This window comes from Salvelinus sp. IW2-2015, linkage group LG17, assembly GCF_002910315.2.
Source record: "Salvelinus sp. IW2-2015 linkage group LG17, ASM291031v2, whole genome shotgun sequence".
NCBI classification, from domain to species: Eukaryota; Metazoa; Chordata; class Actinopteri; order Salmoniformes; family Salmonidae; genus Salvelinus; species Salvelinus sp. IW2-2015.
Window position 1 is genome coordinate 9,864,680 of NC_036857.1, and position 15,123 is coordinate 9,879,802.

Sequence of the window (15,123 nt, forward strand, 5' to 3'; positions counted from 1 at the left end):
CCCTTTCCTTCAGGACTGCGTGTCCCCAAAAGTCTCTATACCAATTCCCTCACGTGAACACGCCTCTCCGATGGCCTCACAGGCGCTATCCCACCTCTGACACCAACAGCGAATTTGTGGGGTATCCCTAAACGGGACTCAAAACCAGGTCCAGCGACTTTGTCAACAATTACGCCAAGAGGTCCGAACCTCTTGACAAGGTCGCTAGGTGTTGTCMCTAAATTAATGTCTTCATTATAAGCACGCTCATTAAGACAAAATCCAGTCATCGTTATGCAATATCTCTAGTTAAACATACAATATCATTAGGCCTAATGACCCATAGGCCTATGGTATCATATTTCACCTGCCGTTTATTTTGTAGCGAGGATCCCATTCCCATAGGATTATAACGGGTTTAGATAATGAGTTGCATACCATCCATAGTGCAGACCCCTCTGAGTCTGGTTCCTCTCAAGGTCCTATCCTTCCATAGAGTATGATCCTTCCTATGTGCTTGGGGAGTCTAGGCCGGGTCCAAAAAAACAAGTTGACCTACAAAAACTTACATGGACACTAWTAAATATGTAAATCATGTTAAGTAGCCAAATAATGAACCCATGTATTGATGTGAAAACAGATTTGTATTTATATGGTTGAACCTATTATGTTTGTAAAATGTTAAAAATTGCTTTAATAAAGATTATTTCAAACAAACAAATAAAGGTAAAGCAGAGGTTTTTAACATTTTCCATTGCAGGGCGAAATGTTTGAAACACCAAACAATTATGGGAACTCCCTGTAAACACTCAACATAGAAAATTACACAATGTTTTAAAACAGCTCCCCCCCAGATGTCGAAACTCAAGAATCACTAGGTTTATGACTAATCTAAATACAAAAACCAAAAATCTCTCAGGGGAAAAAATATTTGCTTCAAGTGAAAAATATTATATTTGTCAAAGTCCTCCCTTTGTGTAATACTTGGTTCAGTCGGGCCTGACGCACAGAACCTTGTAGTAAATTGAATGGGGTCGTGGGAGAGAAGATAGTCACCAGGGGTAGTTGGCTAGCTAACTAGCTTGGTTAGCAGCGTCACTGTGTAGCTAGGCTGAGTATGAGATGTGGCGCAACGTCCCTTTTGTCTGAAAACTGTTTGCGGAAAAAAATATAATACTGATGGAGCCAGCCAACTGATTTTCAGAACATCTATCTACAGTTCGTTTTGACTATCGGCCATCTGATCTGGACCTCGAACACATTGTAAGTTTGTATTTTTGGGTTTTTACCAACTTTGAAAAAGTGAGTTAGCTTTTTAGCTAACTTTAGCTGCTTGCACTAGTTTAGCTTCTTAGTAGCTTACTACCACGGTAGTTAGCTAGCTAGCCTAGCCAGTTATCCAATGTTTACAGGCGAAGAGGGCCATTTGACATGGATGCATTGGCTAGCTAGTTCATAGAGGTTGCTAAACTATTAGRTATAACGTTAGRTAGCTAAAGTTGTGTATTTGGTACAACAACGCGTATAATCGAACGTTATCTTTACCTAGCTAGCTAGTTGGTTAACGTTAGTTAGCTACTAGCTAATATTTTATATTCTATTCTAGGACGGACACTTACTGGCTAGCTGGCTAGCTAGCTGCTAACMTTGATGTTAGCAAGTAGCCAGTACGCGTAAATGGTTTTCACGAGAATGGACCTGTTGAACTATCAGTTCCTGGACAAAATGAACAACAATATCGGGAGACTACACTACGAAGGTAAGAGACTCATTTTCAATAGCTAGCTACATCTGTTATTGGCCTAAACCTAGCTGATGGTAAGTCACTAACGTTAACTTTATTTTATTATTTCACCTTTATTTAACCAGGTAGGCCAGTTGAGAACAAGTTCTCATTTACAACTGCGACCTAGCCAAGACAAAGCAAAGCAATGCGAAAAAAACAACAGAGTTACACATGGGATAAAATATCGTAGTCAATAACACAATAGAAAAATCTATACAGTGTGTACAAATGAAGTAAGGAGGTAAGGCAATAAATAGGCCAATAGAGGCAAACTGACTACAGTAGTCAACGTTCATTATATTAAGCATACCAGACGGCACTCTTTTAATTTATTTTTTAATTTACGGATAGCCGGGGCACACTCGAACACTCAGACATTATTTACAAAGGAAGCATTTGTGTTTAGCGAGTCCGCCAGATCAGAGGCAGTAGGGATGACCAGGGATGTTCTCTTGAAGTGCGTGAATTGTACAATTTTCCTGTCCTGCTGAGCATTCAACATGTAACGAGTACTTTTGGATGTCAGGAAAATGTATGCAGTTAAAAAGTACATTATTTTCTTTAGGAATGTAGTGAAGTAAAATTTGTAAAAAATGTAATAATAGTACAGATATCCCAAAAAATCTACTTAAGTAYCTTAGTACTTTAAAGTATTTAGTACTTCAGTAGGCTACTTTACACCACTGCTAGCTAACGTTAGCCAGCTATCTATGCTATGGCTTCCCCCATTATTTGTTGATCAATCCATTATCACCATAACAAACCATACCGTGTGTTTAGTTAACTAGCATTAAAAGCACAATTGAATGTGTTGATTAGTTTTGTAACCACTAAAAAATTCTAACCAGGTTTCCATCCAACCTTCTTATTCGAGTAAAGTACATGTCGGATAAAACATGTAAAGACAGGCCTGATGATGGAAACAGCAAATTTGTCGGTTAAACAAAATACGCATGACAAGGTGGGATCTTATTGTCTGTAAAATTTATTATGTGAGAAATGGCGGTGTAAAAGTGAAAATGTTGATATATTAACCATCGTATCGAAGTAAACTTGGAGTCACGCGATGGCATGTTGTGTGGTCCTACATCTCGGGAAAACATGCTGTTTATTAGYATACAGATAAAATAAGATAAAATAAACCTTTTATTTAACTAGGCAAGTCAGTTAACAACATTCTCAACTTCAATGGATGGTGAAAGTGTAAGGTGATAATCTTTATTCTCCTTTCCAATAAAGGAGAGGGTCTTATTGTGGTGACATGATCGATGCTTGGCAGCCATTTGACAAATTAAAATAATGTCGTTCTTTTGTCCATAATAATCTCATGTAGGCTATACCCGCACTGTATCAGCGTATGGAACGCATTTGGGTCTTTGCGTGTCAAAAAAAGATACACGTCAAATTGTGTTTGACGTTTCAAATAACACTATTTGACGTGCCAGATAAGCTTATTGACCAATCAGGATCTGAATATGACTGCACGTCACATAATAATTTCATAATTTTTTTAACGTAGTGTAATCAATGTATAATAACTATCACTCGTATTTCATATGTCACAAGGATTCATCGATAGGTATGCTATAAAAAATATAGGTAAAGTTGTCTCGCGCACCTACCGTGCTGGTCATAAAAAAAAGCTAGCTAGCTGATGGGTGAAAACAATGTTCTTCCCCAAACACATAGCAACACGACATCATCTGTTTAAGTAGCTATAGTTAGCTAGCTAACTATATAGCTAGTTGTCATAATTAAAAAAAAAACATAATTTACAAGACAGTTTTWATTTGATTAATGGTGGTCGGACCCATCTATGTGAAGCTAGCCATAATAAGGATTTGCCACAATAGTGGACTTTGCGGTTAGCCTTCAAAATAAAAGTATGTCATTGACAGTGATGCAAATGAATAAAAAATWGTCGAATTATGCCATAATTGAATAGATCATGCTAAACGAGGTTGGAATGTTATATAAAATCAGTAAAAGACAATTTGTTAAATTTGACAAATCTGTTGAAATTACACTGGATGTATTACACATTAGCATTGCATTGGGGGGCATACTTATTTCACTGTACAGCCTTACCTATGGATTGTGGATCAATGACACGGGGTATCAGTCTACTCTGACACCCAGATAACATTAGCGTCTTGGCTCTTATTGCGGGAATCTGAAACAACTGTCATTAGAACCACATTTATTGTCAACCTACTATATGCATTGAACACTATTCCCGAGGAAAAACAAAACTGCGTGGATGTTTTGGAGTCTGATAACTCTGAGGAGGACCTTGGGAAAAAATATCTTGGGTAAAGCTGTACAGTGCAAAATGAATGTCAATACACACAATAGGCTGACTGGGGAGGTMGTTTCACACAGTCACAGTCCCCCGATTAGAGCTACAAAGCTAATATTTGCGTAAACTCTTCACAGTTGTGTTCTGTGGGTGTCACCGAGTAGACTGATACCCCATTTCATTGCTTCACATTCCAACCTTGTTTAACATTATCTACGGTAGTCTAAATATGTTACAATTCCACCAATTGTAACCTTCTGCGTCTCTTTCAAAGAGKTACTTTTATTTTGAAGGTAAACCTCAAATTCCACTTGTGCCTAATCCTTATTGTGGCTAGCTTCACAACACAACCCGGTCTGGTTGAGCCTCACTAGACAGATGAAGCTAGCTGGCTGCTTATAACGTTAGCTTTGGGTAACAGGGTTAAGTAGCTGGCTAGCTAAAATCAGCAAAAAAAGAAACGTCCTGAGATCCAGGCTATTCGCTGGCCATGGCAGAACACTGACATTCCTGTCTTGAAGGAAWWCACGCACAGAACGAGCAGTATGGCTTGTGGCATTGTCGTGCTGGAGGGTCATGTCAGGATGAGCCTGCAGGAAGGGTACCACATGAGGGAGGAGGATTTCTTCCCTGTAACGCACAGCGTTGAGATTGCCTGCAATGACACAAGCTCAGTCCGATGATGCTGTGACACACCGCCCCAGACCATGACGGACCCTCCACCTCCAAATCGATCCCGCTCCAGAGTACAGGCCTCGGTGTAACGCTCATTCCTTTGACGATAAACGCGAATCCAACCATTACCCCTGGTGAGACAAAACCACGACTCGTCAGTGAAGAGCACTTTTTGCCAGTCCTGTCTGGTCCAGCGACAGTGGGTTTGTGCCCATAGGCGACGTTGTTGCCGGTGATGTCTGGTGAGGACCTGCCTTACAACAGGCCTACAAGCCCTCAGTCCAGCCACTCTCAGCCTATTGCGGACAGTCTGAGCACTGATGGAGGGATTGTGCATTCCTGGTTTAACTCGGGCAGTTGTTGTTGCCATCCTGTACCTGTCCTGCAGGTGTGCTGTTCGGATGTACCGATCCTGTGCAGGTGTTACACGTTGTCTCCCACTGCGAGAACAATCAGCTCTCCGTCCTGTCTCCCTGTAGCGCTGTCTTAGGCGTCTCACAGTACGGCCATTGCAATTTATTGCCCTGGCCACATCTGCAGTCCTCATGCCTCCTTGCAGCATGCCTAAGGAACGTTCACGCCGATGAGCWGGGACCCTGGGCATCTTTCTTTTAAGGCCTCTTTAGTGTCCTAAGTTTTCTTAACTGTGACCTTAATTSCCTACCATCTGTAAGCTGTTATTGTCTTAACGACCGTTCCACAGGTCCATGTTCATTAATTGTTTATGGTTCATTGAACAAGCATGGGAAACAATGTTGAAACCTTTTACAATGAAGATCTGTGAAGTTATTTGGATTTTTTTGAATTATCTTTGAAAGACAGGGTCCTGAAAAAGGGATCTTTATGTATTTCCATGAACTGAATTTCAATTTCAATAGGTGAACAACAAGTGGCTACCTAGCTAATACTTACACACAAGGATGCCTAAATCATTTAAAAGATGAATGAAAATGACTGCAGTTTCTATTGCTCATTGTTTTCAGGCTAGTTGTGTTGGTGCTAGATGGGTACCAAGCTAAAGCGGTCGAACAAATGCCTTATTACCAACGTGGTATTGTAAACACATTGTTCGTGTATGGTGTGTGCTTGTTTGCAGACTTCTTATGTACAGCTTTGACAGTGCTACTGATAGTAATGGTGGCGCTTGGCTTGCACGTGCAAATTCAGCACACACAACATTCTATAATAGAATTGTGTTATTTGACATGTCAAATTAAAAGCTTATTTAACGCGTCAAATAGTATTATTTGACGTGTATATATTCTTTGACACGRGATGACCCACACGGCGTTCCATATCTGCAAGCTGTTGGCTAGAGCGCCAATACTTGAGCCAATACTAGAYCCAATACTAGAGTGGGCACATTTGATATACACTGAGTATACAAAACATTAAGAACACTTGTTGTTTTCCATGACATAGCCATGATCCCTTATTGATGTTACTCGTTAAATCCTCTTTAATCAGTGTAGATGAAGGGGAGGAGACAGGTTAAAGAAGGATTTTTAAGTCTTGAGATGGATTGTGTATGTGTGTCATTCAGAGTGGGCAAGGCAATAGATTTAAGTGGCTTGGTAGTAGGTGCCAGGCGTCACCGGTTTGTCAAGAACTGCGACGCTGCTGGGTTTTTCACGCTCAAAAGTTTCCTGTGTGTATCAAGAATTGTCCACATCCCAAAGGACATCCAGCCAACTTTATCCAACTGTAGTAATCATTGGAGTCAACATGGGACAGCATCCCCGTGGAACACTTTCGACACGTTGTTGAGGCCATACCCCGACGAATTGAGGTTTTGAGGGCAAAAGGTASGGGTGGAACTCAATATTAGGAAGGTGTTCCTAATGTTTGGTATACTCAGTGTATAACGCATTTTTTTTGTGACAAAACCATCAGTAAGGTTAAAATGAGATGGAAACTCATTTAACTTGTATTCGGTACATAGCAATTTAACTTCAAAAACTTTTTTATGTGCACTGTCATCACTTCATCWGCAACAAGTCAATTTGATGGAAACACATCTCTGGTAGGAAAATTAGCATATTTTATTCATGCATTTTTTTGAATATTTGCATGAATCTGTCGCCAATTGGATGGAAACCTAGCTAGTGTGACTGCAAGGCTTGACAGACAAGGTAAAGCTAAACCTTGTCTAGCCGACTAAACTCAATTCCGCGATTTACAATGGATTTGAGTGGCGACTACTGTGGGTGGACTGGAGCTCCAATGTTACATTTATTGAAMATTTTTATCAAAAACTAGCTACTGATTTCAGCACCCAAAGAATATCCAGCGATTACACAGAACAATGTGTGTAATTGTGGGCTATTCTTTGGGTGCGGAAATCAGTCGTTTCTGATTTAAAAACTACGTCGGAGCTCCAGTCCCCCCCACACTAGTTGCCYCTCAACTCCATCGTGGATTTGAGTTTAATCGACTAAACCTTTTCTAGTTCCCATTTGTCAGGTAATGGTCACAGCAGGTAACTAGATCACGTGGGGGAGCATGGCAAACTCTTAGTATTACTGATTTAGTGTTTAAAACGTTCTGAATAGTCTGTGTTCTACATTATTGAGACATGACCACCTTGGTTTGCATGCAAAGTATAAACAGAGAGAGTTCTCTACAGCTGAATCTTCTCTCACAGGTGAATCCAGGATGCCGTCGCTGCCCTCTCCAATGACCAACATGAGGACCGGTCCTCCCCCCATCTGCCCCAGCAAAAGGAAGTATGGCGAGGAGCAGGTAGATGACTGCATTGACTGTGACAACAACCACATGACCAAAATGAGTCGACTGTTTGCTGCTCAACTGTAAGTATAAACATGTCTGTCTTAATCTATCGTTTCGTACTTTGAAATATTTTTTTACATTACAATATTTTAATGTCAAATGTATCCAAACATTTGCTGGCATGAAAATCAGATAAATATTGTACACACGAGGAGTGTGCATGTATACTGAACAAAAATAGAAACAAAACATGCAGCAATTTCAAAGATTTTACCGAGTTACAGTTCATATAAGGAAATCAGTCAATTGAAATTCATTAGGCCCTAATATATGGATTCCACATGACTGGGAGTACAGATATGCATCTGTAGGGGCGTGGATCAGAAAACCAGTTAGTATCTGGTGTGGCCACCATTTGCCTCCATGCAGCGCGACATCCTTCGCATAAAGTTGATCAGGCTGTTGATTGTGGAATGTTGTCCCACTCTTCAATGGCTGTACGAAGTTGCTGGATATTGGCGGGAACTCAAACATCCTGTCTTACACGTCAATCCAGAGCATCCCAAACATGCTCAATGGGTGACATGTCTGAGTATGCAGGCCATAGAAGAACTGGGACATTTTCAGCTTCTTGGAATTGTGTACAGATCCTTGCAACATGGGGCTGTGCATTATCATGCTGAAACATGAGATGATGGCTGCGGATGAATGGCATGTCAATGGGCCTCAGGATCTCGTCACGGTATCTCTGTGCATAAATTMCCATCGATAAAATGCAATTGCGTTCATTGTCCGTAGCTTATGCCTGGCTCACACATACAATACCATACACGTGATCTGTGATTGTGAGGCTGGGTGGACGTACAGCCAAGTTCCCTAATTTGGCGTTCTTATGGTAGAGAAATTAACATTCAGWTCTCTGMCAACAGCTCTGGTGGYCATTCCTGCAGTCAGCATGCCAATTGCATGCTCCCTCAAAAGTTGAGACATCTGTGGCATTGTGTTGTGTGACAAAACTGCACATTTTAGAGTGGCCTTTTATTGTCTCCAATACAAGGTGCACCTGTGTAATGATCATGCTGTTTAATCAGCTTCTTGATATGCCACACCTGTCAGGTGGACCGATTATCTTGGCAAAGGAGAAATGCTCACGAACAGGGATGTAAACAAATGTCTGTACAATTTGAGAGGAATAAGCTTTTTGTGCGTCTGGAAAATTTCTGGGATCTTTTATTTCAGTTCATGAAACATCGGACCAACACGTTACATGTTGCATTTTATATTTCTTGTTCAGCGTAGTTACATGTGCCGAAGACGCGTGTCGTAAGTAAACACTGTCTACTGCTCTTTAAACAATCCATGCACTGAATCCCTGCACCCTCATTAAGTGACAGGCCCAATCTCCTGACTTCAAGGCGGGGTTGATTTAAAGTGGCCTATGAATAACTGGAGCAGTTGCTGGTCTGTGTCAGGCTGTCGGGGGTAATCTGCCACTTGTCCTCTCTTTAACCAGGGGACAGCCTGCCGGCGGAGACAACCGCAACGACCCTTGGATCCTCGGCCACAGCCCCGTGGAGTGCATCACTTCCTCCTCCAACGGCCTCCATGGCAACCACTTGTACGCCTCCATCCCCTCCTATGCGATGGACCAGCCTCTGGCTCTGACTAAAAACAGCATAGACTCTGGATTGGGTGGCACAGAGAGGCCTGCCATGCCTGGCCCTGTGGACAGACCACAGGTAATTCTGACAATTCCGAAATACATTCATGCGTTGGTCAGTTGCGCCTTACGTACAGTCTCGTATTGTGTGTCGCTAACGTGTTTGTTTATATCTTATAGAATCGTCCCTCTGTGATCACCTGTGCTCCTGCAAGCAATCGCAATTGCAACCTGTCTCACTGCCACAAGTCTCACAGCCCCAGCCCACCCATGGATCAGAGGAAGGCTGATGGTAAATGTTTATCACCACATTACCTTACTAACGTGGTAAATCTGTGCATAAATTTGATATAATTTGTATCTTTGTTACCATGCCACACTTTAAAATGTTGATTTATTCTCCTCTCCTCTGTAATCCCAGATAACACTGCGGTCGACCCTGTGATCGAGGAGCACTTCCGCCGCAGCCTGGGGAAGAACTACAAGGAGCCCGAGCCRGTCTCCAACTCTGTGTCCATCACAGGCTCGGTGGACGACCACTTTGCCAAGGCCCTGGGGAAGACCTGGCTCCAGATCAAGTCCAAGGGGCCGGGGGGACACCCCCACAGTCCAGAGGCCAACTCCTGAAACACTGGCCGGACCTCCCTCACTGTTGAATGGTGAACCACAACCATTTCTTTGTCTGTGGCATCAGACAAGTGCACCGATTGACCTCCCTATACCATTCATTGTCAAGCTTGACTTCCCTGAGCTCAGAACAACGCTAGACAAGACAATGAATTTCCAGTTTTAATACTGTATTATACACCAAAGCTGGCCTTTTACAGACCTTGGGGGGTTCCTGACACTCCGATCTGGGAGGATTTGATACATTTGTTTAGTTAGGGTAGTTTTGGTTTGAGTCCAAGTGTTCAAATTCTTCATTTTGAAAGCAGAAATATCACTTTGAGGAGCTCTCTAGGACCCGCAGATGTCAGCTTGTCTTTATTTGAGGTGTATCATTTTATATATTTTTAACACTTACCCTGACAGAGAGTCCCAAAATGACCAATTCATTTGGCCTTTGAGAAGGCATACTGTTCGGTCTTAACTCCCTCATGCCTTTCTTATTAACCAAAGAACTTGCCTGCTGCTTCAAACAAAAAGCCATAGTCTGCTTTGCTTCTCTTCTGTTTTCATCCTCCTGCCATCTCTGTTAACTCCACATGTGACCCTGTGTTTGTGTTTTTAGTTCGAAAGGAAGACCGGCTCTGATTTGCACTATTATGTGTTAGATTGAGGTATGGTAACAGCATACCTGTTTCATTTGGAGCAAACAGTACATTTGTAAGAGTGCGTTTTTGTTTGTTTTAACAATACTAATAGTGGTAATGCTATCAAGGCTCTCGTCTCCCTCTGGTCACAATGTTTCTCTCTTTTCTCTCCAACTATTCACAACTGGACTAACTTCTTTCTCTTTTGTGGACTTTACATTTTTTGTTTTTATCTTTTTGTTCTTTTAGTACTCACTGGTTTATTTCGTAGATACAGTTAGTAATAATTATAGTATTATGCTTACAGAGATGCATGTTTCAAATAGCTGGTATCTATTATAATAAGCCTTGTTATTCTATTCTATTTACCCTCAGAATTTATTTTTGTCAGTAACCGTTTTAGAAATACTTACTGCTGGTACAGTCGTACTCAATATATTTTTTGTATATGGTTTTCATTAGAATATGTATACACTAGCATCCATCTACCGATCGCAGCCTCTGGCAAGGCTGTCTGAATGCAGTATAATAGGCTACGTTGTTATTATGTGGTTGGTACGGGATGCTTTCGCTTAGACGCATGACTGAATAGTCAACATTTAACATCTGTAGACCAGTCCTGTCTTAGTTGACTATCTTCACCATAATGCCGTTAGTTGTGGTTTTATTTATTCCAATCTGATGTTTAGTTTAGTTGAATTCTGTCAAATTTTGACTAACTTTTCTTTCGTTAAATTGACTTGCAATGAGCATGTCTACTTGACATTCTTCACTTTGGAAAGTGTAATGTTTATTTCCCCTAAATTAAAATGCTGATGACTTTACCCACATGTATCATGGCTGGCCTTGAACGAAAGCCTTGCTCAAGCTTGTCTTGAGATGATGGCATGAACATTCCACCATCACTACCCAGCTTAATATTTTTTTTGTCTAAAATAAGATCTGGTAAGAGTAAGCTTTGAGGAAAGAGGGATAGGTTCTCCTACATGTGTTTCTATAGTGTAAACTGTATGGGACTTTAAAAAACATTAACAGAATCAAGGGGAGTAGCAGAACATCGAAAGTGCTTTATAGAGGCAGTTTGAGGATGAATGACCTTTCTGAAGTGTTTTCCATTTCCTTTAGTAAACATGAGTTAACACTGATAGAAAATTGTATAGTACATTGAGATTGTTTTAGTCAGCTCTTTGTGAAAAAAWTATATTATATGTACTTGCATCCTATATTCTACACTGTTTTGAAAATGACTATATAAACTCATATTCCCGTTTTTATTTTTTACTTTGATATCGAAAGACTATCATTGCGCCGTGCGTAATGATCCTATAGATTTTTTTTAACAGAACAATGTACTCATGATATGTAGCCATTGGATATTCATGATCCTCTAACCATGCATTTGTATCTATCTAAAAAGTTGATCTTTTTCCAGAGTTGTCTGAGGTTTGATAAGTGCAGGAACACCAGTCGTTCWATGAATAAGGCTCTCTTGGCATGATGTCAGGGTGACATTACTGCTGCAGGTTCTCTGCTTGTTTCTGTACCACAGTGGAACTGTAAGGGTTTATCACGAGTTGAATCTCAGTGATATGTTGGGGTTTAATGTTCCAATGTTATTTAATTGGTATTTGACTGCTTGTGCCTCTAAACAACAAGTTGCAGGAACTAACTCCTCCATTTGTCTCTTAACATGGGAAACTGCATCGCCTTAGACGGTTTGTTAATCTGTATTTTGTTAATTTTTGGTCTTATTTCTCCAGAAGAATATACCACTGTTTTTTTTACTTGATTTCTCCTAAATAAACTTTAAAATGCTCTATCACAGTCCAGTATGTGAATGTTTTTTGGTTTTGGGTAACCAATACTTGTCCAACAATGTGATTCAGACTTGAGGCCATTTATACATCTTGCACAGGACCCAGCCCATTGCCATGAAACCAGCCACAGAGGCAGCTCTGGGTTTACTTTTTATAAATAAAGTTGTATTTGGCCTCATGGGTGTGGTGGTAACATACAGTAACTAGTTACAGCTGTGCTGTGTGATTGTTGTTTCTCAGTGCTGGRAGGGAGGGATGATAATTCTGTCTTTCTCAAACACTATCTGTCTAAACAAGAGACCCCCATCATTTAAAAGCCTTCTCTTCGGTGAAATAATGTTAGGAAGTTGAACATAAATCTCAAAAGCAAGTCGCATGTCTGAACATCAAGAAGAGAAAAAATGTGTAGAATTCACATGAATAATTGGGCCAGTGGGATGGGGCAGTTGAAGGCAGGATTTTCTAGGGTGTTTCAGGCCTGTTTGGTCCACAACAGTATTAACGAGTAGAATCAGCCCATGGTGAAGTCTGGAGGCTGATGCTGGTCCAATCACAACCCTGTCATTTGACCATCAGGGTGTTGGCAAACTTCATAATGCTGCTGCTTATTTAGAAATGTCAGAGGAGAACTGCGTTGGGGGAGCTGTGGTCAGTCAGTGGAAAGTGAAAGGCCACAGAGGAAGCCAGAGTATGAGGGAGCTCAACAAACACTGTCCTCTAAGAGGGCTGGGGTTTTTTCAGGAGAATTTATTATTCAAACTGCAAGAATATAGAATTGAGTCCAATTTTGACAAACTGATTTGAATTGAAGTTAATTTACTCTTCCTGGTGAACCAAATTGTTGTTGAATATTAATTTGAGCCTTTATATCACAATGTTATGAACTATATTATATTTGTGTAATTACAGTATTTGTGGTGTGTAACTAACCTCGTTTCAAATGCTTGCTAGTAGGGATCAGAGACATAAGTCATGAAATAGACTACATTTTACATATCAGGAGTGTTATGTATAACTGTAGGCTTTGGCTGAAAGGCCAAAACAGCGTGTCACACAACCACAACATCTGTTTTGTATTATCCTCTTACTGTTGGTGAGGTTACACCCTCCCTTTTAATGGTTCTGTCTTTTGCAATTGTTTGGAGAAGCTACTCTGGGGGATTTTTCCCATTAAAAGGGTCAAATTGGCTCATAAGTTTTCCCTGTGAGGTCGCTGACTCGGGTGGCAATCGTAGTAAAACTGTTTWATAGGATTTCCATGACTGCTTCTAAATGATATCTTTCTTTATTCCTGACTCAATAATATATATGGTGTTGACTTGAGCAAACACATTCTATCTTCTTCCACCAGATGGCAGTAATTAACCACGATACAGACATCCCCATGAAACTCCTTCCACTCCCCAGAGACTAAACAAAGAAAATGTACATCACTCTGGGAAGGCTGATTTGAATGAAACAGCTCTCATCTCTCATATTATTTATTCTTACATGTGGTTTCCACTGAAACAAATGCAGGTGACAAAGCATAATTGCATGAGAGGTAGAGTACCGAAGGTGTCATTCTCCCAGCTCCGGGGTTGCGTTTGATACTGCTGCTGCTGGAGAGATTGTTTAATTTTGCTCTTTATCGTAGCTGATGTTTTTGTCAAACAACGATGCAAGCGTGCAGTGGGAAAATGTATAGGATTAACACATTTATTGTTCGACTTTATAATTCAAGCGGCATCTTTCTGATGGCCTCGTTTTTTGGGGGGCAATGGATTTAGACAGTTCTATGTAGCCTAGAAACCAAAGCCCCTCTAGTTATGGCAATTTTGAAATCGCCCAACACCCCTCGTTGTAACCCACATCTTCTTACTGGGAGAGGGAGAAGATCCCTGGGATTTCTGTGCTCTCGCCCCTCAGGCTCAAAGCTGCTCTAAAGCCCCTCAAACAATAAAAAAAACAAAAAAAACAGACCCCTGCCTCCACYAGATTAGACCCAACCATAGAAACAGCACAATGTCACCGCAGTGCTCTCACTACACCAAGCCTTCCAAGGAAGCCCGCTCCCCAGGGATTACTGCGAGAAGAGGAGAGGAAGAAGAGGAAGATCCACATTTCTCCGCTTTATGTAAAAACCCAAATGGCAGACACACAGAGTATGGCGAATCCCCTGCATGGTGGCACAGCCATCAAGCCACATTGGTAGCAGACACAGAGAATAGGGTCTAAATCASAACGACACTTCAGGGTCAAGCCAAACCCAGGCCTGGCTGCTTCAGTGTGCGAAGGCTGCATAGTGTGTGACATCTGCAGTAGAGACAAAGAGGACCGGTCCTCTGACCCTGTCTCCTACTATCGTTGCACCACCATGGACTCCCGCTCTCAGACATGGTCAAGACATACATCAGTTGAAATTCTAAAGGTTAAAATGACTCGTTGGCATATGTGTAGCCTACATGTTGGCGTGTGCAAAGGGCTGATAGAGATCTCACTCGTTTGCATAATTAAACATTTGCTGTGGCTGATGAGGAAGTAGGGCTGCTCTGCTATCTACATCCCTGAGTGCACCACAGACGGGGAATTTGCATGATTGCCTGTAGATGATTTGAACATTATCTATCCCCCCTACCCCTCTTTTTTCTGTGGCTATCTGCTGTGAGGATGCGCACACATCCTTAGGCTAGAAAATCTAAAATAGATCATACAAGCAACTGAAGTAGATGCACAAGCGCAGGAAGCGGCTCACGGGCAGACTTGAGTCATGCTGGCAAGATCATGCACCCTGAGCTGACAGCCCAACACACCCGATTACAAGGCACGTCATCTTCCAAACGCAGTGGCCACAGAAGCGGTCCCTATGGGTCACAAACGAATGGGGACATATATGGAGATCTAACCCTCTGATTTACCGCCATCCCAACCCCACGTGACTGGGA

At 41.4% G+C, this 15,123-nt stretch overlaps 1 protein-coding gene across 2 annotated transcripts; it reads left to right on the forward strand.

Moving 5' to 3' along the window:
• Positions 1-1,076: 1,076 nt before the first annotated feature.
• On the forward strand, positions 1,077-9,851 carry LOC111976681 (transcription cofactor vestigial-like protein 4). Of its 2 annotated transcripts, none has more exons than XM_024005698.2 (6): positions 1,077-1,242; positions 1,586-1,738; positions 7,384-7,549; positions 8,983-9,208; positions 9,310-9,421; positions 9,551-9,851. In XM_024005698.2, exons 2-6 carry the CDS (start codon positions 1,657-1,659, stop codon positions 9,754-9,756), a joined length of 792 nt encoding a protein of 263 aa, XP_023861466.1. In that variant the 5' UTR covers positions 1,077-1,242; positions 1,586-1,656; the 3' UTR covers positions 9,757-9,851. The 2 variants fall into 2 exon arrangements, with proteins under 2 accessions (XP_023861466.1, XP_023861465.1); XM_024005697.2 differs by having other exon boundaries at positions 1,153-1,242; positions 7,366-7,549.
• The last annotated feature ends 5,272 nt before the right edge of the window (positions 9,852-15,123 follow it).